Source organism: Typopeltis vanoorti, chromosome 13 (genome assembly GCF_054136105.1).
Source record: "Typopeltis vanoorti isolate ZY-2024b chromosome 13, IOZ_Tvanoo_1.0, whole genome shotgun sequence".
NCBI classification, from domain to species: domain Eukaryota; kingdom Metazoa; phylum Arthropoda; class Arachnida; order Uropygi; family Thelyphonidae; genus Typopeltis; species Typopeltis vanoorti.
Genome location: NC_143561.1, coordinates 126,551,373 through 126,576,896, shown reverse-complemented (window position 1 = coordinate 126,576,896; position 25,524 = coordinate 126,551,373). Strand labels below are relative to the sequence as shown.

Below are 25,524 nucleotides of genomic sequence, written 5' to 3'. Positions count from 1 at the left end.
TAAGAGATTTATGAAGAAGTGGAACAGCTAGATGCAGTCTTCAGATTTTGAGGTTACGCCATCAGGAAGAAGGAAGAGGCCTAGCATTTCACAAATTTGTGAGTGGGTCAAAACTTAATGGAATGCTGTGAAAACTGGGACAGTGGTTAAATCATTTAAGAAGTGTGGCATTAGTAATGTGCTGGATGGTAGAGAGGACAATTTGTTGTATGAGAACTCAAATTCTGATTTAGAAGAGGTTTCAAGTGTCTCTTCATTTAGCTCTGGAGATGAATTTCTGGGTTCTTTCCTAGTTAGATTAGGTATTTGTTGAAAGTAGACCTACTTATTACTTTATAATTGAAATACTGTAAATTCAAATTAAGGGGATAAAAATCCCTTATTATTTTACAGCCAGTATGTGAAACTCTAAGATCGAAAACTACAATCTACGAGTTTCATGCCGAAGAACTATCGGCGAATCCAAGCGTAAGTGACAACTTAGTAGTACAACACCAAGGCAACTCGAAGCAAAGGTGGAGCAAGATCCCTCACTATCTTTTTATCCCCTTAATTTAACTAACTTCGCCAGAAAATATAGCCGGTTGGCTTTTCAACATAAGAAAATAAGAAAAAGGATCAGAACAAGAAGAGGCAGGAAAGCACTGAACTTGGTAGTCATTATAATAATAATAGCAAGATAAGTCAATTAAAATTAAGAAAAAAAGAGGTGATATGATATGGTGATTCAATCTTAAAATTTGTGCCTGCCAAGGGAGTCACTATTTCTAGTTTCCCAGGAGTGAAAATTAAAGAAAAGAAAAAGATGTAGTAGTTCTGGTAGGAACTGATAATTTAAGTAGCGACAAATATAGTATGAGAGACGATATGAGAAGTCTGTTGGAAGAAGTGAGAAAGAAATGTAAGAGAGTAAAAATTGTAGGTTTGCTACCGAGATGCGACAGTACCAAGTTAAGGAGGGCAATAATAGCAAATGATTCCATGCGCAGGTTGTGTAGAAGAAATGGATGTGAATTTTTAGTTGTGTGGAATGTGTTTGATGGCAGAAAAGACTTGTATAAGAGGGACGGCCTGCACTTGAATTCATTTGGTATCAAAAGCCTAGAAAAATTACTTTATCATATGAGACTTAATGCAGAGTCAGGGAACACAATCATCAAGGGAGGAATGTGTGTGAAAGTTCAGCTATGGTATGCAAACGTGATAAAGATGTGAATGGCTTTAAAGTTCGTTATGTGAAGGGGTGGAAATATATGATTTGGGTTCAAACCAGTTGCATATGTCTGGGGAGGGAAAAGAGAAAGTTCTACAAGGCCAAATAGATTGCACATCTAATTATAATCTATACACAAATGCCAGGAGCATCAGAAACAAAGGAGTTGAGTTCGGTGCTTTATCGAATACGATGTGGCCTAAGATTGTTGGCATTAGTGAAACCTGACTATCAGAATCAAATATGATAACTGGGATCTAGTGTAATGGGTATACTACTTTTAGGAATGACAGAGGAGGGGGGGAGCATTACTAATGATATTAGACGACTTAAGTCCAGCTAGGATAGAAATGCAAGAGAATAATGTCTCATGTAGCAGTGAATTTGAGGCTATCTGGTGTGAAGTGGAGGCTAACAAAATGAAATATATGGTAGGATGTTGCTACAGACTTAGCAGCTCAGTTGCAGGGGAGATGAAGAAATACACTGCCAGTTAGCCAGATGGGTACTAAATGAGTGATCATTATGGATGACTTTAATTATCCAAACATTGATTAGGTAGAAGGAAAATCTTATAAGAATGAAGAAGAATTTATTCAATTGTTGCAAGACAATTTTCTCAAGCAGCGTATGAAAGAAGGAACTGGAGATAAGAGTATTAAATTTGTTCATAGCATCAGAAGGGGGGGGGGGTCTCTGTTAAGACTATTTTAACCACCAGTTGGTGACAGTGTTCATGCTCTGCTTTCTTGGGAAGTATCTAATTACATTGATTTTCCTATTAGAACAGTTTACATGTTGAACTACAAAGCTGAAAATTATGATAAACTTAGGAGAATATTATCTTCGGTTGCATGGGAATTTTTGAAAAAAAAAAAAAGCTTAAATGAGGCAGCATCTGAATGTATCCCTAGTGTTCGTAAAATAAATAGGTTGAGAATGAAATTGATGTGCATCCTTTTTAAGCAAGAGATCCACAAGAACAAGATGATGTGGAAAGAATATTATGAGAATAACAGTGAGAGGAGTTAAGAAATATATAAAGCTCAGGCCAGAAAAGTAAAGAGTATTGTGCAGAAAGATACTGGCTATGCATGCTAAAAGCAGTCCAGAAGAATAATCTTATTGAATGTAGATGATACTCTAGTGTCGGAAGCTAATGAGATTGTTCAATTAATGGGTGCTCGCTTTGCTAAGATATATCAGTCAGTTATGTAACATTTCCATGTTACATAACTGATTGATATCAATAAAAAGCAATAGCACTGTGCTATTGCTACATTGGATGAAAAATTAGAGGTGCATGAAATGTTGCATAACCTGGATAAGAATTTGTCATTAGGGACAGATGGAATATTGGCACGTTTGCTAAAGAAACATTCACCTGAAATGGCTAGGCCTTTCACATGTTTGTATAATTAAGTCTCAGCTCGGGAATGTATGATAGTTCCATTGTACAAGGGTGCTGCAGAAACTGATATGTCTAACTACAGACTTATCAGTATCTCTGGTGTGGCAGTGAAAATTTTAGAGAAGTTGATAAGAACTCACATACCGAAATGGGTAGACAAGCTATACTCTGCAAGGAGCAGCATGGCTTTACTAAAGGAAGTTCATGTTTTAGCAATTTGCTTATATTTTATAACAATGTTATGGCAGAGTTGGATAAAGAGAATGGGTACACTATAATATTGGATTTTGCTAAGGCATTTGATAGGGATATGACACAAAAGGCTGTTGCATAAACTGGAGAATATGGGATTGAAATATAAACTCTTGACTTGGATCAGTGGATAGCTGGCAGACATATCAAAAAGTGATGTACGGTGGGTGTGAATCTGCCAGATTTAAGGTGATGGTGTGCCTCAGGTTCAGTTCTTGGGCCATTGTTCTTCAATTATACATTAGTGACATTAGAAAGGGTCTAACAGGAGATGTGCAATTGTTTGCTGATGATGCAGATAGGCAGGGCAATCATGGATGTTTGCCAAGGGATGAAGAAATACATATGAAAATTTGGGTAATTGAAAATGGCAATCAGTAAGTTATGCACTTTGGCGTGATGAGAATTTAACGGCATATTATATTAGTGGTGTTATGCTACAAGAAACTGATGAGGCTAGGGATCTTGGCATAATGGTGGATAGGAATATGAAGTTCAAAGGTCACAGCAAAAGTTGCAAATACAACTCAGAGAATAATTGCAATGTTGAAGCAAACTTTGACATGTAAGGATAAGTCATTTTGTCTCTTTTATAATGCCTTGATAAGACCATAACTGGACTACCATGTGCAGATTTGATCTCCTGGGTTCTAGGATTACAAAGAAGTTGTGGAAATGCAAAGAAGAGTTACAAAGATTAGATCTGGATTATGGAATTTAGATTATGAGGATAGATTGAGAGTATGCAGATTACAAACTCTGGTTAACAAGAGAAAGAAGGATGATATGGTAGAGGTCTATAAACTTCTGAATGGATGTTATAGAATATCGTCTGAAATTTTTTTGTTATATGGAAAGTGGGGAAGAGAACACAGACATCCATGGAAGTTAGCTCGCAATCAAGAAAGGGGTAAGAGCAAGGTTTTTCTCTCACAGAGCAGTGAGTAAGTGGTTTGCCTTTAGGGGTAATGAGTGTATGTAGTGTGAATGAATTTAAGAGAAGATGTGACATTGGATGATTGATAGCCTCTCTTGATTCCCTGGAGGTTTCAGATAATAATAATAATAAATATTTGTACTCTTCATAATTTTATTAAAATAATTCATCTCATCTTACTTTTTCAGGATGATTCCAATATGGCCCTTTCTAATAAACCATCACCAATAAACATACTGGAATGCACAGCACAAGATTGTCCTCAGCTGATTAAAAAAGGTATTTTTTATGAAGAGAGTTGAATTAGATCAAAACTTTTATGGAAGTTTTAATTATAGTTAGCAAAATATGTTTGCCATGTTTTAATGGTAAAAAAATTAATGAACTATAAATTTATTCAGCTGCTGATATTTTTGCTGGATCCAAATCAGCATCCTCAAAGCACAATAATCAAGTAATTGTCGAAAACAATTCAAAATTGTAACCATTGCCGTCTATACATAGCCCATGACTGCTTTCAAAATTTGAGTAAATGAATGTAGCTATATTTTCTGAGATTAGTTGGAGCCTTTCATTCCCAAAGTTGACTCCAAAAATAACCTAGATTTGTAATAGCTTTTGTGTCAGTACTATTATTTTCTTCCATCTATTCCTGTGTAAAGATGAGATATGACAACTACATGTGCCACAGTGATGAAGCATGTTAGTTTTCATGTTCTGCCTGACTTACATTTAATGATGGTGATTCTGACATTATTTGTATAACTCACTCCACCATCAGCATTCATACTAAAACTAGGTTTGAATTCTAAAAGAAATAAAGTTCCATAAGTAAGTGCTGTGAGCCAGAAGTAATGTCATAATATTAGACCTGTTTTAGATGAGATATATTAAAGAAATAATGCAATTCTGATCAACCAGTATCCTAAAAGTGTGGTTAACCCAGTCACATCAATGGAGGTTGGGGATAAAAGGTCCTGAACATTCCTGGAATAAATGATTTAACATCTGAGAATGCTTCTCTGAATTATTCAGACATGAACTGTAGTCTCCAATTTATAAATATTTATAAATATACCTAAGAACAAAACCATTATCACCCCTCCGGGGGGGGGGGTTACATGCTACTATGACAGTATTACATGATATTATTACTAATCTATTAACAGTTTTCACTTGTCAGAACTCCAGTATTGTTGTATCTAACATTTTGGTCTTTTAAGGCACATCTGACTTAATCAGCCCAACTAAAGCTTGCATATTTTTGGACAGTGTCGTGTTCCTTTCTAATATCTTCATTTTTAATATGATTCTGCTATTCATGCCATCTGTTCACTCCTGTAATCTCTCTCTCTCTCTCATATCAGTAGTCTCTAATCTTTGATCAAGTGCTTTATTTCTAATCCAATTCTCAGATCCATACCTTCAAACTAGTTTGAACACTGTTTTATATAGTTTTGTATATGCTGGTTTAGCGTTTTGGCTAATCAGCAGGCTTCCCACCATCCCATCTTTGCTTATTCTGTTGTCTATTTCCTTATTTAATTTGCCATGTTCACTAAAAACTGTTCCTAAATAGCTGAAATTTTTATTTATTCTATATTGTCTCTCTTGAGAATGTAGCTGAAGTTTTCTATGTTCTCTCTATTTTTCAGGCCAAAGAAATAGTGGGAAATTATAATTTGACAATAGAACACGAAGGTTATACATAAAGCACACACAGATTAATGTCGAGAATTAATTTTGATGTGATCACTATGAGACTAGTACAGGGTATGAATGTTACATAAATGAATAACAGACTTCCTCTTGAAGTATAAATTCCAAGTTTCTGTTTATGGTAGAATGAATTACCGTATTTTTTGGACCATAAAACGCACCTTTTTACATAGAAAAATCGACCGGAAATTGGGGTGCGTCTTATGGTCTGAAGATAACATTAAAATACGAATCTTTACACTGTACCGAGGCTGTTAGCGAAGTTCAATTACTGGCACAATATGTAATAAAATTAGTAAGTATGCCACTGAAGGTAGGTACCTAAGTTATCTCGCTGTATGTGGGTGAATCACCAATTTAGAGCGTCAATAGTCATTAGTGTGTAAACATATACACTTTTGTACGGTTCATTTGAATTATTTTTTATAAGTTAACATTTTTATCTTAAAATTAGAAAAAATGAGTGTAAAACAAAAAAGACTCGTATAACGTGAGTTATAAATTAAATGTGATAAATTATGCAAAACAATATGAAAACAGAGCAGCAGAAAGACATTTTGGTCCACCACCAACAGGTTTGTGAGTGGAGAAAACAAGAGGAACAATTAAAACTGCTATGTAAACACAAGAAAATATTCCATTCGCACCTAGAAAAATGGCCAGAATTAGAAGTACAAATGAAAAATTGGGTAACAAATCATTGAAACATGAGAATATCTGTTTCTACGAAAATGATAATTTTTGAAGTGAAACGATGGGCATGATGGAATTTTAGATTTTACCGGATCGCCATCTTGGTGCTTTAGATTTATGAAAATACATGGGTTATGCATGCATACAAAAACTACCTCTAGCCCAAAAAATGTCGGCTGACTATGAAACTAAAATTATAGAATTCCATAGATTTGTCATATCAGCAAGAAGGAAATTTAACTTTGAGCTTAATCAAATTGCGAACATGGATGAAGTGCCTCTAACTTTTGATGTTCCTTCAAATCGGAGAGTAGATTCAAAAGGCACCAAATCAATAGTGATCAAAACAACAGGTAACGAAAAAACTCACTACACTATAGTTTTAGCTTGTTGCGCAGACAGAACAAAACTACCCCCCATGTTAATCTTCAAGAGAAAAACATTACCAACAGATGAAATTCGTCGTGGCATTATTATCGGCGTTCAAGATAAAGGCTGGATGGATGAAACAGGAATGAAATTATGGATGCAAAGGATATGGGCAAAACATCCGGGTGCGTTCTTTAAAAAGCCTGCGATGTTGGTGTGGGATCAATTCAGAGCGCATAAAACAGAATCAACCAAGAAGCTTCTAAAAGAAATGAATACAGAATTAGCTGTCATTCCTGGATGCCTTACAAGTCAATTACAACCCTTGGATGGATCTATTAATAAACCATTCAAACATTTTATGTGGGAAGAGTGGATCAAATGCATGGCAAAGCCAAATCATGATGTTACAGCAACAGGACGTATGAAACGGCCAACAATTTCAGTATGTACCTGGGTGAAAAATTCATGGGAAGCTGTGAAAGAAGAGACGATTATAAAGTCATTTAAGAAATGCAGGATAAGTAATGCGATGGATGGTACCGAAGATGATGCAGTTTTTGAAGGGAGTGACAACAATAGTTCAGACGAAAGTAATACAAATGGTGACATTAACGAGACGAGTGATAGTACCGAGAGTGAAGATGAACTGAATATTGCTAATACAAATCATTGTAACAATAAATAAAAATTAAGTAAGAATTTGTAAATATCTTTTTCTAAAAATCGTCTCATAAATTTGGGGTGCGTCTTATCGTCCGAAAAATACTGTACTTCAGAAGACTCCTTAAACATCCTAGTGAAAAAATGTATTTTTTAGAAAAATTACATGAACTATTAAATGTTTTGCTGCCAATTAGCTATCAGTTATCATCAGAAAAAGTGGTAGAGAACAGAGTATTCAAAAAGATCTGAATACTCTAACAACCTATGTTTTTTTTAATCAATTGATAAAATAATAGCTAATCACACATGTCATTAGATACATTATGCATTGTCTGTGTATTGGTGCGCATAAAGTCTGTAGGTAGTTACTGGATTAGTAGATCTTGTATGTTACACAAATAAATAATAGACTTCCAGATGTAGAAGGCCGTAGAACCACTTCAGAAGACTTCAACATCTTAGTGAAAAGGTTGTCTGCTAAGGCTTGGAAGTGGAGAGCCAGTGTACATCAAGAAAATGTTTGAAGAAAATGTGTGCATTGAGATTCTTTTGTGCCTTTGCCTATGTGCTTCTTGTTATGGATTGTGAAACTTCTCCCTTTATAATCGATGTAAAGATTAAAATTTTGGTTCCAAGATCAAACATATCCATATTAGAATGAGAAAATTTTCTGTCTCTTAATTAGAATAGAAATATTGTAATTCTGAGAGCAAAGGAAATAACAGGATTTCAGAATACAGAAGATTATAATAATAAAATTAAATGTTCGCTTTCTGACTCTTCCACCCATTAATTCTGGATCATGATCCTATGTGGACAACTTATGGAAAAAACTAATGATTTACTTAAAAATATTCCAAACTGGCTTCTGGAATTATGGGAGCTCATGTCACTACATCCTATTCCTCCACAACTCTGCAGGTCTCCTAATCTGAATTTCCTTTAAGACCAATCATAAATGGCATCAGCTTTCTAACTTATGCTTTATCAAAACATCTGGATAGCCTATTAAGACATCACATAAAGTTGCCTAACTCTTACATCAAGAATTCATCCCATTTTGCCTGGAAGTTATCAAGATTACACATCAGTCTCTGACATTTTTGCAAGTCTCAACATAGTACAGCAATCCCTCGATTAGTGTGCCTAATGCGTTCTTTAAAACAGGTGCATTAATCGAATATAATAAGCTATAGGAAAATGTATAATTCGTTCCTCAGATTTCTTTTTTGACCCTTAATTTTTTTTATAAAAGAATTAGGGCCTAGTTAAAGGAAAAATATGAAGCTGAAAGACAATAAAACATATTCAGAATATAAATTTATTATTCTGCTTAACAAATTGAGCTAACGTATTTTGCTTGGCATTCTGTTTCTTTTTTTTCATACAACTGACGGTATGGACCTATTGCCTCTTCTACAAATTTTACTGGTTCTCTCTTCACCAGGGTCAGTTTCTAAGCATTGTTGCTTAAAAACTTCGATTGTACGAAAACCATTTTCAAATTATTTCTGTGAAACCTCTTTGGGCTTGTCAGTGATTAAATTTTCTTCATATTCTTCAGGATCTTCCCACTGTGTATCTAAATTTAGCAGGTCGGAATAACTCAACTTCTCAGAATGAGATTTAATTAAATTAGATTCATTTGAAAAGCCTCTAAAATCATTTGCACAATGTGCTTCCAAACGGCTCGCATATTGCTAGCAGTAATTTCATTCGACTTTGCGACTTTATAACCAGGCTGAGATTTCTCTGATTTGGCTAGAAAAGTCTTTGAAGGCATTCGCTTCCAAAAAAAAGACCGGTTTCATTGACATTAAATATTTGTTGATTACAATAGTCTCCTTCTTACACAATTTTCTTCAAAATCTCTGGATATCTCCTTATCTGCACATAGCTTCTCCTGTGATTAGAACATTATGTAGGCTATTTCTCTTTTTGAAACACTCCCGGCACTAACATAGAATTCTTCTTTTTATCAGTGATAGCCCTTTCTTTCCAGGTTACAAAGAGACAATGTTTTTGATTTAATAAGGCCAGTGTTTAGCAGGATCCATTTTTGGTTAATCTTCGGTCTATGTAAAAAGAAGTCTCTCTAATTCAATCATTATAATACTTTGATTTCAAGTGCATGCATGATGAACTTGAAGCAGCCTTACCTTTCTCTTTGTATTCAGCAGTTGATTCACCCATTTTTGTGTTCTTGTCCTATCTTTGCTCTGGACTAGCCTTGATAATTTTCTTTATTATTTCAAGTTTTTCTTCCAATCAGATTACTTTTCGAATCCTTTTCACACGTCTATTTTTTGCTCGCTAATTCTTTTACTTATGATTAAAGGTTAGGAAAATAATTTAAAATAAAAAAGTAAGGGAAACAATTGCACGAGATATGATCAGCAAAATGCTATGTAAAGCAGACGACATAAATTTTGGCTGTAAATTTGGAACATAGTGTACATGGAAATAGTATACAGTAATCCCTCGATTAGTGCGTCATTTTTTTTCGATACCCAAATTCGATTAGTGTGCCTATATACATCTTAAAAATAAATGTTATGGATTTTAAAAATTTTCTATCTATACATTTTTATGGCTAATTATTTTAAAAATTCACTCACCAGGATGAAATAATTTTGTTACTGATTTAAACCATTTTACAAAGTTATTTTTAATGGCATACTACACTACTTCCATGTATACTATGTTCCAAATTTTTACCGCCAAAATTTATGTCTACTATAGTATGTCCACAGATTCGAGACCCTTCGACACTTATGTGCATGTCACAAAAAGGAGAATCCATTCCGATAATAGGGTAATCAATCCATCTTCTGGGATGAGTTGTTTATTAGAAGTTAATCGGAAAATTCAGCCTCTCTTTTATGATCATTGTACTTTTTAAAGTGACAATTATTTTGCTTGTATAGCAGTTGGGAAATTTTATCTATAAAGCACATGATTTCACGTTTTGGCGACCAATTCGTACGTCCTTCATTTCTTTCTTCCCTTCAATGATAACGTCCAAGAGTTAATTAAATCTCATTCTGAAGAATTGAGTGATTCAGACCTGCTAAATTTAGATGCACAGCGGGAAGATCACGAAGAATATGAAGAAAATTTAACCACTGTAGTCAGCCAAAAGAGATTTCACAGAAACAATTTGAAAATATTTTTCTTATATCGAAGTTTTTGAGCAGCAATGCTTTGAGGCTGACCCTGATGAAAAGAAAAGCAGTAAAATTTGCAGAAGAGCAGAAGCAAATAGGGCCATACCTTCGGTTGTATGAAAAAAAGAAACAAAATGCCTGCCAAACTACATTAGCTTAATTCTTTGTTAAGAAGTAGAATAATAAATTTATATTCTGAATATGTTTTATTGTCTTTCAGCTTCATGGTTTTCCTTTAACTTGACCCTGAGACATACCCTAATTCTTTTATAAAAAAAAATTAGGGGTCAAAAAAGAAATCTGAGGAACGAATTATACATTTTTCCATAGGTTATTATATTTGATTAGTGCATTTTCGATTAATGTGACTATTTTAAAGAATGCATTAGGCACACTAATCGAGGGATTGCTGTAGTATGCCATTAAAAGATAACTTTGTAAAATGTTTCAAATCGGTAACTAAATTATTTCATCCTGGTAAGTGATTTTCTAAATAGTTAGCTATAAAAAATGTATAGATCAAAAATTTTTTAAATCTGTAACATTTATTTTCAAGATAGGCGCAATAATCGAATTTTAGAAGCTCAGTAAACGAAAAAATGTATCGAAAAAAATGACGCACCAATCGGGAGCACATTAATCGAGGGATTGCTGTATCTCTGTTTACTAATGTTCCCATAGATGATGTGTTAAACCTTATTTTTCCACCAGGTGTCAACAGATTTGTTTGAATGCTGTCTCTGATCCAACTGATCTCTTTATGCAATATTTTGAAAAAAAAACTTTCCTAGCAAAAACTACTCAAAAACGAGCTGTTTGGAGATATGGTGATGACATGTTTATTATTTGAAAATATGACCTCCCAAGTTATTTCTTCATTCTCTTAACACTTTCAAACCTACAATCAACTTTACATTAGAGCTTGAAAGAGATGGAGAATGATGTTCATGCATAGGTTTCTGTGGTTAAGAAGTTCAATAGAAATATTCCAGTTTTGTGATCACGTTTATTAGAGAACATTTTTTAAAAAACTAAAGTACTAAAAAATAACCTGACAAGTTTTGTTAGTCGTAATAACATCTTCAGGGATAAAGAGAACTAACAGTTTAAAGCACAAACTAGAAATTATGAAAAGTATTATGAACATCAATAAAGTTTGTTAAAAACACAAATAACAGATCTATACAACCGTTAATGCGTGTTAGTTGGAAACAATGCTATTTGTTGTCACGTTCTGTGGTTCACGCTCACTCTGTCAGAGGTCTGAAACGGGTAAATTTTTAATAAGCGATGACCAAACTTGATTTAAAATCAAACCTTGGTTTTTGTTGCATTGCGTAGAAATTTTAATCATATTTCCTGCCTCTTTGAAATTTCTTGTGAAACAATTCTTATCAATATAGGACATGTTTGTTCTATCCCAGAGTACATCATTATGTTTTCTCTCTTCTTTTGATGTTCGCTCATGCGGATTTTCCCGCATTCTTCCTGTCTGGCCTACATAGCAGATGCCACAGGAACAATGAATATTATAAACCCCTGGTGTTTTCATTGGGTGATGTGGGGGTTTTGGAGGATGAAGAGATCCTAATATTTTTTCAAGTGGCAAGTCACTTTTATGTTGTACTTGTAGAGTAATTTGGCTAATTTATCTGTTACATTCTCGATATAAGGAAGGGTGACTGTGCTCTTGAAATCTTGTTTATTTGTTTTTTGTAGGTGCTGTGTTGAGAATTTTCTTAATTATCTTAGTTGTGTAACCATTCAGTTGTAGGATCTGTGTTAAATATTGTATTTCTTCTTTCCGCTTTTCTTCTGTACTGGGGATGTTGTATGCTTTATCCCTTAAGGTTTTTATTAGACCTATTTTTTGTTTGGGGTGGTTGTGTGAGGTAGCATGAAGAAATCTTCCTGTGTTTGTTGGTTTTGGTGGATGGATGGAGAATGATAACCTGTTTTTCTTTCATTTATTTCTATAAGGATGTCTAAGAAAGGAAGTTTTTTATTTTCTTCTAGTTCCAGAGTGAATTTTATGTTTGGATGCAAGTTATTAAGATAGTCTTTAAATACAGTCAGTTCTAGTGCCCTTCCTGGCCAAATGATGAAGATATCGTCCACATAACGGAGCCATATTTTTGGTTATATGTGACAGTTTTGTAAAGCATTATTTTCAAAATTTTCCATGTAGAGGTTTTGCTGGTGAGAGGGGTGAAACCCATTGCTAGTCCTTTTTGTTCCCAGAGTTTTTCTTGGTAAAGGAAGAACATGTTTTTTTATGCATTGTTTGTAGAGCTTGACAATGTCTGGGGGAAAGAGATTCTCCAGGATGTTTACTGTTTCATTTCTTGGAATCTTTGTGAAAAGGCTGACAACATCTAAACTCACTAATATGTCTGAAGGATCTATGTGTATATCTTTAATTTCTCTATGAAGTCTGTGCTGTTCTTAATGAACGATGTTGTTTTTCCTATATGTGATAAAATCAAGTTTGTAAGGTGTTTTGCCAGATTTGAGGTTGGAGAGTCCCTTCTGTCTACTATCGGTCTTAGTGGTATATCTTTTTTTATGAATTTTAGGAACTCCATATATTCTAGGCACTAGTAGGTGTTTTGATTGTAAATTCCTTTTTAGTTCCTCAGACCAGTTTGGTATATTCTTGATCAGTCATTAGTTTTGTTGTGAATTTGCCAAGTGGGGCCTCTCTCTAATGCTGTGTAGGTAGTGGAATCTTCAAGGAGGCTTTACATTTTGTTGTTATAATCTTCTGAGTTCAAAATCGCTGTTGCATTGCCTTTCTCTGCTTTTATCTGATTGGAGTTTATTAAGGGCTGCGAATTCTGTTTTTTGTAGGCTTTTTGGTGGTAATTTGCAATTTAATAGTAGTGCCGTACCTTGAATGCGGATCTGGTCTGCTATATCTCCTGATACATTTCTTATTCCTTTTTCAATTTGGGCTATGATAACGGTTTTCGGGACTTGTCGAGGCATTACAGCAAAATTAAAGCCTTTCATAAGAAGATTTCTTTCATCCTTTGATGAAAGAAATCTTCTTGATGAGGAAAGGTTAATAACTACTTTGGATTGATCTAAATGTTTCTTTTAGTTTTCTTTTTCTTTTAAAAGAGAATAGAATTTTTTAATTAGGCTGTGTTTTTTCTTTTCGGCCACCATTATATGTGATAGTGTCTATGTTATTCCAAAGTTCGGATAGCAGTGATGTGGCTAGTTTTATGCATATTACACTGTATATTGATTTTACCACATATAGGAAAAACAACATCGTTCATTAAGAACAGCACAGATATACACATAGATCCTTCAGACATGTTAGATATGAACAGTAAACATCCTGGAGAATCTCTTTCCACCCGACATTGTACAGCTCTACAAACATTGCATAAAAAACACGTTCTTCCTTTACAAAGACAATGGGTTCACCCCTCTCACCAGCAAACCTCTACATGGAAAATTTTGAAAATAATGCTTTACAAAACTGGCACATAAAACCAAAAGTATGGCTCTGCTATGTGGACAATATCTTAATCATTTGGCCAGGAACAGCACTAAAACTGACTGCATTTAAAGACTATCTTAATAACTTACATCCAAAACATAAAATTCACTCTGGAACTAGAAGAAAATAAACTTGCTTTCTTAGACATCCTTATAGAAATAAATGAAAGTAAAAACAGGTTATCATTCTCCATCTATAGGAAACCAACAAACACAGGAAAATTTCTTCATACTACCTCACACCACCACCACCACCCCAAGCAAAAAATAGGCCTAATAAAAAAGTTTTTTTTTTATTATGTTGTATGCTTTATCCCTTAAGGGATAATGCTTTATTCCTTAAGGGAGATGTATGCTTTATCCCTTAAGGGATAAAGCATACATCTCCAGTACAGAAGAAAAGCAGAAAGAAGAAATACAATATTTAACACAGATCCTACAACTGAATGGTTACACAACTAAGATAATTAAGAAAATTCTCAACACAGCACCTACAAAAAACAAACCAAGGCTTCAAGAACACAGTCACCCTTCCGTATATCAAGAATGTAACAGATAAATTAGCCAAATTACTCTATAAGTACAACATAAAAGTGACTTGCCTGCCACTTGAAAAAATATTAGGATCTCTTCATCCTTCGAAACCCCCACATCACCCAATGAAAACACCAGGGGTTTATAATATTCATTGTTCCTGTGGCATCTGCTACGTAGGCCAGACAGGGAGAATGGGGAAAAAATCTGCATGAGCGAACATCAGAAGGATATACAAAAGAAGAGAGAACATAAATCTGGCTTAGCATATCACAGCTTCCAGCAGTCATGATGTACTCTGGGATAGAACAAACATGTCCTATTGTTGTGTCCCATTTTATGATTTTTATTCTATCTAGTGAAATTCTGCTTATCTATGTTCTATTATCTATGCACGAGATATCACCCCAAAATACAAATATTTCAGCTATTTCTCCCCTTAGTGTCCCTAATATTTATATTATACTGCGCCTTTTGGGACATTTAGTTTGAGATATTAAATACAGAAACAAGGAGAAAGTACTAAAATATGTCTGAATGTGAAACAATATTGCAGTCGTGACACTTTATCTCGTTTTTTTTTTACACATTAATTTCCTGCGTGATTAGGTTCATAAGTTTTTCAAGTGGTGCATTGGGCAGCAATTTCAGACAACTGTTTTATCAATGAACAAAGGTTTATTAAACTCATTAGCATGGTACAATTCAATTTCTAATATAATTCAATTCAATACTAAGAAAATATTTACAAAATAACATTAGCTTATCACAAGTAATTTGGCTATGATACTATATGGGTATTGCGATCATGCTGCCATGACAAATTCAACACATAAAATCATAAGTATAATCCCAGATCTAATTAACACCTTAGTTAACCTTATATTAGTCTGAATATATGCTGTAGCACAAGGACATATATGATCAATTCACTCTATTTAACTATCCAAAGCTATGTAGATTAAATTATCCTTTCACTGTACTAACACATAACTTTGGCATTTGAAACTTTCCTATACGTTACAATACACATGCATAATACTCAGGACACATGAATTACTTATATAATATTAATATTAAGAAGCATACTTTCATTATAATCAGTCATGTACTAAAGTCCTAGTATAAAATTTCTTAGTCTCTTCAACAGTTCAGTAATAGAATAATGATTACAATTACAGACGATTTTCAGTTAACGAGATTTTTACAGTACCTTCTTGTCTTGAGTTTTCTATATTGGCTTCTGCCTTTTTCCGATTGTACTATCCTGGTATGATCTCTCTTATAATCTGTTACTCCTAAGTTCTTTTGGCATTAAACTCTGCTTATGCAATCCTTACTTTTCGTAGGTGAATTAATAACACACTTTAGAATCATCTATACCATGTCTGTGAAACTCGCCACGTGGACATTGATTTCTTTACAGATTTCCCTTTCTCATAGTTGTCACTGGATTATGATACACATAGATAATACCTTCTTTCCTTTAGCTAAATGGCATTCCTCGTTTCTTACCATAGGAAATACGGAATCGAAATCCCGGTCACTTTTGTTTCCTTGTTGTGACGACGGAGATTAACTCCAATCCCGCCACTCAGGAAAACCACTTCACTTCAGGAACTCGTGAAGAAACTATCCGGCAAAAAGCCTCGTGGGGGGGGGGGGTTCTAACCCTTTTATACCTTGACTCCTAACAGCACCCACTTTAATTTCTTTTCTCCGCCCCTTACTTGATGCGACTTCACCGACCAATTAGAGTGGCGTTTTTCTGCCAAACATCCTTTGGTTGGCGAGCCCATGACAATGTCTCAAATCCGGGAATTGATCCTGAGCGATAGTCTGTTGTTTTTCTTTTGCTAGCCTCTAATTTAATCCCCTTTCCAAAATTTTTCTATGAATTTACTTAATATTTTAATCTCTAGCCTCTCACATATAATTTCTTATTACTAATCTTTTCTGTTTTACTTAGCTAATTGTTTTATATCACAACTGTAATTCTTTTATTATTTAGTTCTTCAAACACTTTTTTTTTTATATTTTACTTGGATGCAAGAATATTTTTCTTTCTTCTAAATAATTCATCTATTAGCGTTTATAGAGGGGTTTTAATTTATTTTCTCTTCGTGTTACACCATGATAGCTGGGAATTCTACATTCTTAAGGTATCAGGGTGTAACACTATATTGATAAGAATTGTTTCACAAGAAAATTCAAAGAGGCAGGAAATATGATTAAAATTTCTATGCAATGCAACAAAAATGAAGGTTTGATTTTAAATCAAGTTTGGTCATCGTTTATTAAAAATTTACCCACTTCAGACCTCTGACAGAGTGAGTGCGAACCACAGAATGCGACAACAGATAGCACTGACTCCAACTAACACACATTAACGGTTGTATAGATCTGTTATTCGTTTTTTTTTAATGAACTTTTTTGATGTTTGTAATACCAACAAATGAACTAATAGTTTAAAGCACAAACTTATAGTTTGTGCTTTAAACTGTTAGTTCTCTTTACCCCTGAAGATGTGAGTCTTATGACTAACGAAACTTGTCGGATTATTTTTTAGTACTTGTTTAGTTTTTTTAAAAACAGTTCTCTAATAAAAGTGGTCACAAAACCAGAATATTTCTATGGAGAATGATGTTCTCATTCTCTCTTTCTTTGATGTTCTCATCACTAAGAAACCTGACAGTGATGTCTCTCTTGAGGTGTATCATAAGTCTACTCATATGCGATGTTATCTTTATGCCTGATATTTTCCAAAAAGTAGGCACAATCCATGCCCTCAAGAATTGAACATCTTCAATTTTACAAGATGAAGACCTCGAGACCAAACTTCAGACTCTTTCAAATTTATTTGTTCTTAATGGCTATTCCAAGAAAAAAAGTTTTTTTCTTGGAATTTTTTCTTTTTTTCAAGATTTTATTTTTGCATCCTACTGCTCTATAATGATCAAAAGGTTCAGTGCAGAGACCTGATTGCCATTCAATATATGTTGGCAGCCTAAATTGCTTCTCAAGGATGATGTGACTTTTAAGCTGATTCAAACTGTCCACAGCCTCCTCAGGTCCCCTAAGGACAGCATTCCTTTTACAAAACCTAGGGATATATAGAATTCCATACTCATTTGGTTTTGCCTGTATAGAACAGACAAGCTGTGGATTTTAGGTGAGAAAGAAGGAACATGTTGCAGATGTTGAATATGAAAGAAAGATCTAGTCTTGCTAACCATACTTCTAATACTAACTGTGCTGTTAACTTGGGCTCTTCAACCATGCCATATTTGGAAGAAATTTTTTTAATGTAGACTTCTAAATGAATCCGTTAAAATCATTCACACAGGTCACTGAATAAAAACCAAGGGCTTATAATTAATCGACATACAGAATCGCTCATAAAATCTTTGTAGATTTCGACTTTAACCTTCATTAACTGCAGATCAGCTAATGCATGCCAAGCGACTACATCCATTTTTTTTTTCATGAATTTTTTCATTCATGAATTTATTGTCACACTTTTCAGCATTTGACAACTTTTATCTGTTTATATATTTTTATGTTAAGCCCCGATGTGAAACCACCAGTTTTTTAAGGGTGAGCAAAAACTAATTAAATATTCTTGTTTATTACTGCATTTTCTTTAGTCCTAATTGTGCTACTACCAGCCAAGACGTCTATAGACGTCAAGGTTATCATGGATGCTAAGTGCATATTAGAATTATAATACCATTGATACATTGAAATATATGATGAATACGAAGCATATGAGGATGCGTATTTGATCCATAATGGCCAGTTTGGTGGTTAAACTATTTTTTCTTAAATCTAAACAGGAAGAAATATTGTTACAGAGAAAGTAGAGGAAACTATATATTTTCATTCAGGATAGAAGAGAATTGGGGAAGGAGAGGGAATATTGGTGATATGAACTACAACTAGCAAGAATAGAAGTTCAACAAGAAGGTAGGGTTGAGGAAAATCGTGGATATGAAGCTCTGGTGAGCTTAATATGCCTGCATACATGCGTGCGTGCATATATTGTGAGATAAATCACTAAATACAGGGTTAGCCTAAAAGAAATAGACACTTTCAAAGTTTTACAGAAAGAAGAGTTTAATATCATGGCTGAAATACTTACATGGTTTGAAGAGTACGTCCTGAAGTTTGCTTAGGCTAACCCTTTATATATATATAGTTAACTGTTTCTATAAGTCAGGGGATGCAAAAGGAAAAAATGCAGATAACATGCATCATGAAATTAGTTCAATGAGCACAGGATAAAAAGCTGTTATGCAGTCTTGACTGGCTAAGCATATAGAATTTTCAAGGGAGTAGAAGGGATATAATGTGGAATGACTGTTGAAGTTGATGATATGACAAAATCAAAAGGCAGTAGGCAAAGAAAACCCCTCCTTTCTCTTTTGTGTACCTGTCAGAGACATGCATAAAGAAAAGTGATCAGCAATCTCTCGAGCAGTACACAGCACAAGCTGTGTACTGCTCGATACCAAAAGCACTCAAATGCATTTGGTATCAGGAGTCCTGAAAAATTATTAATTGATATGAGACCTAACGCAGTGAGTCAGGGGAAAGTACATTAGGGAAGAAATTAACCCAAACAAGCTGAATTTTTTCGTCTTGATTTTGGTTGATAATATTTTTAATACTGTAAACAAGTTGACATTCGTAGTATTTTATTCATTTTGTGTAGCTATAAAATGGATATATCTCCAAGAAAGCGTTCAAAAATATGTACTGTTTCTCGGCACACATCCATGACTCAAAGACAAATTGCCAATGAGTGTGGTGTTGGTTTGAGTACTGTTAATGCAATTTTAAAGAGGTTTAGGGAGCCAGGTACCTTTTTCTCCTGACAGAAAAGGAAAATGTATATAATTAAGGAAACTACACTTACTCAAGATTGTTTACTAGTTAGGAAAAGCAAAATTAATCCAAGATAGTCTCCTGTAGACTTAGAGGCTTGGCAGCTAGTGGGATTAATGTTTCTGACATGACAGTCTGTTGAAGATTGTCGGAAGTAGGGAGGACTGCCCACAGACAAAAAAAAAAAAAAAAAAAAAAAGACTTCTCCTACCCCCTTCAACAAGCTCTTAAACACCCAACTAAAAAGATGTTCCAGGGTTGCTTTACACATGACTGTCCAGAATCACTTGTTGCCTGTATGATGAAAAGTGACCAGTAGAAAAAGAATGGTCCCACAGATCCAGAAGGACAAAGAACTTGCCTTCCAACAGGATCTTGCTCCACCACACTACAAAAAAAGTGAGTGTGCCTCGGAAATCATAACATCCAATTGCTTCATTGGCCAGGTAACTCTCCTGATATTAATCCAATAGAAAATATGTAGACCATAGTGAAAAAGAGACTTGAAAAATTAAATTGTGATACAAAGGATAACTTAATACAATTCATTATAAAAGTATGGTTTCGAGGTGCAGAAAGAAAAAATGTGTTCTGTGTTGGTAGAGTCCATGCCTAAGTGAATTAACGAACTTATTAGCAACAGAGGAGCACACAAATTATTAAAGTTGGAATTGAATTTTTATACTTATTTTCTTGTGAAATTAAAAATTTTCTTTAAAATGTGAGTGTTCGGATTAATATGTTCACTACTGTATATCGCGATGGGAGAAATGTTGAGAATCTGTGTATAAGAGCGACGTGTTATGTAACTGTTAATGATGGGAGTGGATATTATAATAGAAATAATGCCCATAATACCCACTCATGAGGAGAGAAAGATTTTGTGTTCATCTGGTTTGGACCTATTAAGCTTGTGCAAGGATGTCTACATAAAGCACTAGATAAGAACAGAGATCTGCAAATTATCCAACAGTATCATGCAGACTGCAGAGAAGAGTATACAAGAAAAGAAAGCATGCAGGTAACATTATGTCTGTACACGAATGCTAGGAGTATCAGAAACAAAGGGGGTATAATTCAGGAGTAGAGTCCAAAAGATGGCCTGTGACTAGTGGTGTGCCGCAGGGTTCTGTTCTTGGACCACTGCTGTTTAATCTGTTCATTAAAGATATAGGGAAGGATCTAAGTGGAACAATTCATTTGTTCGCTGATGATGCAAAGTTGGGTAGGGCAATAGTGAATGCAGAAGATGTCAAAGTCTTGCAGGATGACTTAGATAGATTGGAGTTCTGGGCTAAGGAGAATGGATGTTAATTTAATGTGACAAAATGTAAGGTTATGCATTTTGGGGTGAAAAGATTAGCAGCAGTATACCACATTGGTGGAACTGTACTCCAAGAGATTGATGAGGCCAGGGACTTGGGAGTGTTGGTGGATAAGGAGATGAAGTTTAGGGGACACACTGCAAAAGTAGCTAAATCAGCTCATCAACTCACTTGGTTGTTGAAAAATACCTTGACGAGCAGAGACAAGCAAGTTATTGTACCTTTGTACCGAGCCTTGATAAGACCTCATCTTGATTAGTGTGCCCAGATTTGGTCACCTCGGTTCCTTCTTGATGGGGAGGAGGTGGAGAGGATCCAGAGGCGAGTGACTAAGATGATAACAGGTCTATGGAATGAACCATATGAGAACAGGTTGAAGATTTGTGGGTTGCAGAAACTAGTTGATAGGCGGAGGAGGGGAGATATGATTGAGACATTCAAATTGCTAAAGGGATTCTATAGGATTAATTCAGAGGATATTTTTGAGATCAGGACTGGTGGTGGGAGAACTAGGGGACACCTATGGAAGCTGGGCAAGAGTGTGGTTAGTATGGGTGTTAGAGCTGGGTTCTTTACTTTTAGAGTGGTAAATGAGTGGAATAAACTGCCAGAGTCTGTTGTGTGTGCTATGAGGGTGAACGAGTTCAAGACAAGGTATGATAGATACTGTGAGAATGTAATCGCATAGTTGTGTGGACATGTTTAGGGCCTCTCTCGATGAGTCTAAGGACTCCTGGAGTCGCCCGAAATAATAATAATTTATTGCCTCGCTTAATATGTTGGCACCCCAGATTGTAAGCATTAGTGAGACCAGTCTATTAGAAGTAGACATACTGGATAACAGAAGTAGATAACTGGTATTGACTCATGATGAACGTTTAATGGAGTGAAACAGCACTAGGAAAGGATTAAAGTAGTATTTAATGCTTCTAATATTCCCAACACTTAAGCCTTAACACACGGATAACTGGTATTGAGTATTAAGGGTATAGTATTTTTGAGGAGGAGAAGAGGGGATGTACTGCTAATGATATTGGGTGACTCGAATCCAGTTAGTTTAGATCTATGACTAATTCTAGTAAGTTTTTCACGTGGCAGTGAGTTTGATGTGATGTGGAGTCTAACAAGATCAAGTACATAGTGAGGTGTTGTTACAACCCTAGTGATGAAGAAATGCAAGTAAAATAAAGATGATGGTTACAAAACAAGTAATCATAATGAGGACGTTAATTATCCTTGCATTGATTGTGTAGCAGTAAAATCTCATGAGAAGAATGAAAAAAACTGAATTTATTGAGTTGTTGCAAGACAACTTCCTCAAGCAGAATGTGACAGAACTGGAGGTCAATGAATGTTAGATCTAATTATAGCATCAGAGGAGGTTTCAGTTAAAGACATAACTATTCTTCCTCCAGTTAGTGACAGTGAACATGATGTACTCGCTTGGGAAGTGGCTAAGTTCATGAATAACCATTCAGAAAAGGTTACATGCTGAACTATAAAATGGGAAATTGTGACCAGCTGAGGAGTATGCTGGGTTCTGCACCATGGTATCGGTTGTTGGATGGGAAGAATATCAACAGTGCAGCAAACAGGAGAAAGAGGGGGTGATATGATTAAGACTTTCACTTCTGAAAGGGTTATACAGGATACTAATAGATACAATTTTTGATTTTATGAAAGGTGGGGAAAGGATGAGAGAGCATTTTTGAAAGTTGAACGAATGCCATCAAGAAGGGTTGAGAGCTAGATTTTCTCTCATAGAGTGGTGTATGCAAGTAGTATGAATGAATTCAAGAACAGGTATGACAGCTGGTGTGGGTAGTATGTGGCCTCTCTCCCTTAAGAAGGGCAATGACCAGCATGTTGAGAAGAAATAAGGTGAACAGGCTAAATGAAACCCCAGAGTTATTTTGCCAAGTGATGAGTAAAAGGAAGAATGGTTAGTTGAATTACTGAGCAATCACTGTGGGTGTATCATCCAGGTGGAGATAATACATTGACTGATGCAACAGGAATTGATATGAGAGGAGGCAGACGAAGTGTTTTTGATTTCCCTTTTATTTCAACACTGACTACACCAAAGGGATTGAATGAGATAAGCTCATGTTTTATAGGAAAGTACAAAAGCAATGGGATTGTCAAGCTGTTTAATTTTCTCAATAGTAGCAGTGTTTCAAGGAAGCAGAAAGAGGGCATGACTCTTATTATATAAAGTTAGCTTCATAGAAGGCACTTACATACTTCTTCCTATTGAGGGGGGTGACAACATACCTATGTGTGAGTTGTGTGGTATACCGGACTAATCATCATTGACATTTTAATTGACAGCTCTTGTTTTGTTAATGAATTAGACAGGATGGCAAAATTCAGGAATCTTAGAATGACTTGATGATATACTGCAGTTACCATCTCTTACTTTTAATGGGGTATTTAAATATACAACTCTGTGTGGTAGTGTGTCCCCGAACTGACATTAGATAGTTAAGTGTATGTTCAACAACAATATCTCTTCTATGTGCCTATCTGAACATTCACTGCCATTGACTTAACTGTTTGCTCCCCCTCCTTCTCTCACTGTTCCAGTGGGAAGCTGATGACTTATTGGTAAGTGTTATTTCCCTGTGACATACATTTTTTTGCATAGGTAGCCATGTACCATATCACGAGTTTATTATACAAGCAGTCACAACTACAATTCCTAAAACATTGGTCAGTTTCCACTTTTCCCCGAACTGTGGTGGAACAATGATTACACAGCAGCCAAGGAATCTCAGAAGAAAGATTGGAGTATCTTCCACAACAATAAACCTCCCTGCTCTCAAATGTGCTCGAGCAAGACACATCTGTAATCAAAACCGAAAGGAATCCCTGATCCAATACACCTTCTGTAACAAGGGCAACCAAGAGCAAAGAAGTCTGGAATAAAATCTGAAAAATGAAGGGTAGGTATGCCATACATCCATTCTCCATCCTTGCACATAATAATAGATGCACATTTTTCCAACATTCTGGGAGATTTTAGTAAAACATAAGCAGTAACATCTTACCCCTCCTCCCAGAGTTCCTTGCCCAAAAGTGTAAAATAAGAAAACCAATAATTTTGTTTGTTTTTTTTGAGCAGTACAGAAGACTATAACAAGCTATTAACAAATCAAGAAATGAAAGCTGCTCTGCCTAAATGTTGCCTAGTTGCTGTTGGACTAGATAACATTAATTATCAGACATCTATCACCACCTGCCATAGAATAACTCATGTACCTATTAAATACAATCTTCCACAAGAATGTGTTTCTGGATACTAGGCAAAAGACAATTTTTATTGCCTTTCCTAAGTGGAAAGATTCAAAATCCTAATAAACTATTGACCAGTTGTTCATACAAGATTCCAGAGAAAACGGTTAATTGTCCTTGTATATTTTCTGGAGGCTTCATTCAACAACTGATCATTTAGTCGGACTGGAAGCATCCATTTTGAGATGGCTTTCTAAAATGCAAGCAGTTTTTTTTTTTTTTTTTAAATTATGCACTTAATATCAGTTTCTTTTTATATGGAAAAGCATATCTGCTTGGGGATTTGGAATATTGAAACACCTACATAATGCTTTTTTGCAGTGAACGTTAACTCAATAACCAAAAAATTCTCCCCATCTGTTGAGTAGTGCTTTCTATGTGTTCTCTGACATGCACCTTTTTCTGTCCTGGCAGATGTTCTTTGCCTTACTTGTGTTGTACTGATTAGATTGTAACTTGTATATAGGTCTCAGATCCATGCTTCTTCCAGAGTACCCTAATGATTGGATGCTATCCACCAAGCCATTGAAACTGGAGCATTTTGAACTTCACTTATTCCTAGTCTATACGTTGAGGCAAACAAACTACCTTTATCATGATATCGATAGCTGTCTCTATTATGTACTATAAAATAAAATCCCTGCCAGACCATTTCATGTGGCCAACTATTTTTTGTCCACTGTGAGATGGTATAACACTCATGTTCCAGACTTCCATGTGATCCTTTGGTTGCAACCTAAAGCACTCTCAGAAGCTCTAGATATTAGGGTAGACGACATTAATAGACACCATCAAATACACTACCATGATGACATTCATGTATGCTACCATGCAGCTTTTTTTTTCAATAGGCTACAGAAAAATTTCTCCCTTCTTGTTTTCTACCAGTAGGGCTTCATAAGATTGCAATCTTACACATACAAATTCATGAAGCTCTCTTCATGGAATAAGAAGTCTAGAGCTGCAGAAACATCCTGGGCTCTTCTGTATTCAACATGTTCTCTCTTATTTATGGAAGTTACTATATTTTAAGTCTGCTTCTGTTGGATCCCAAGCCAGGTTGGAATTTAAGGGAAATGAGGTTGCAGATACTGCAGTTAGGTTAGCGCATTTTTCATGCTTTCACCATCTGCTTGTTCCTAACTGATTACTGGCAGATCATAAAACAAACTTTTATTCCAGTGGAAGTCGTCATGAAACAGAGACCAACAAGCCTATCATATCAAGCCTGAAAGTCATGCTGAAATCATATTGTGGCAGCCTAGTCTACGCAGGGACAAAGAGGACGTTGTTCTCTCCAGGCTCCACGTAGGTCATAGCCATCTTACACACTTCTTCCTATTGAGGGGTGACAACATACCTATGTGTGAGTTGTGTGGTACCGGACTAAGCAACATTGACATTTTAATTGACTGCCCTTGTTTTGTTAATGAGCACAGGCACTATTTTATTCATGTTTGTAATGTGTTCAAGCCTTATACACTTTGGGAAATTATCATATTCTGCTTTTAAATTTTTTCAGAGCATTAATATTTATAAACTTA

The 25,524-nt window shown here is 35.2% G+C and overlaps 1 protein-coding gene across 2 annotated transcripts in view; it reads left to right on the top strand.

The window, feature by feature from the left end:
* Positions 1 to 25,524, top strand: part of LOC150100524 (cobalamin trafficking protein CblD) — a 164,710-nt gene that overhangs the window by 123,187 nt on the left and 15,999 nt on the right. For both annotated transcript variants that reach the window (XM_090402901.1, XM_090402903.1), the window contains exon 5: positions 4,002 to 4,092. In XM_090402901.1, coding sequence (XP_090259027.1) covers positions 4,002 to 4,092 — 91 coding nt within the window. The remainder of the gene's footprint in view (positions 1 to 4,001; positions 4,093 to 25,524) is intronic.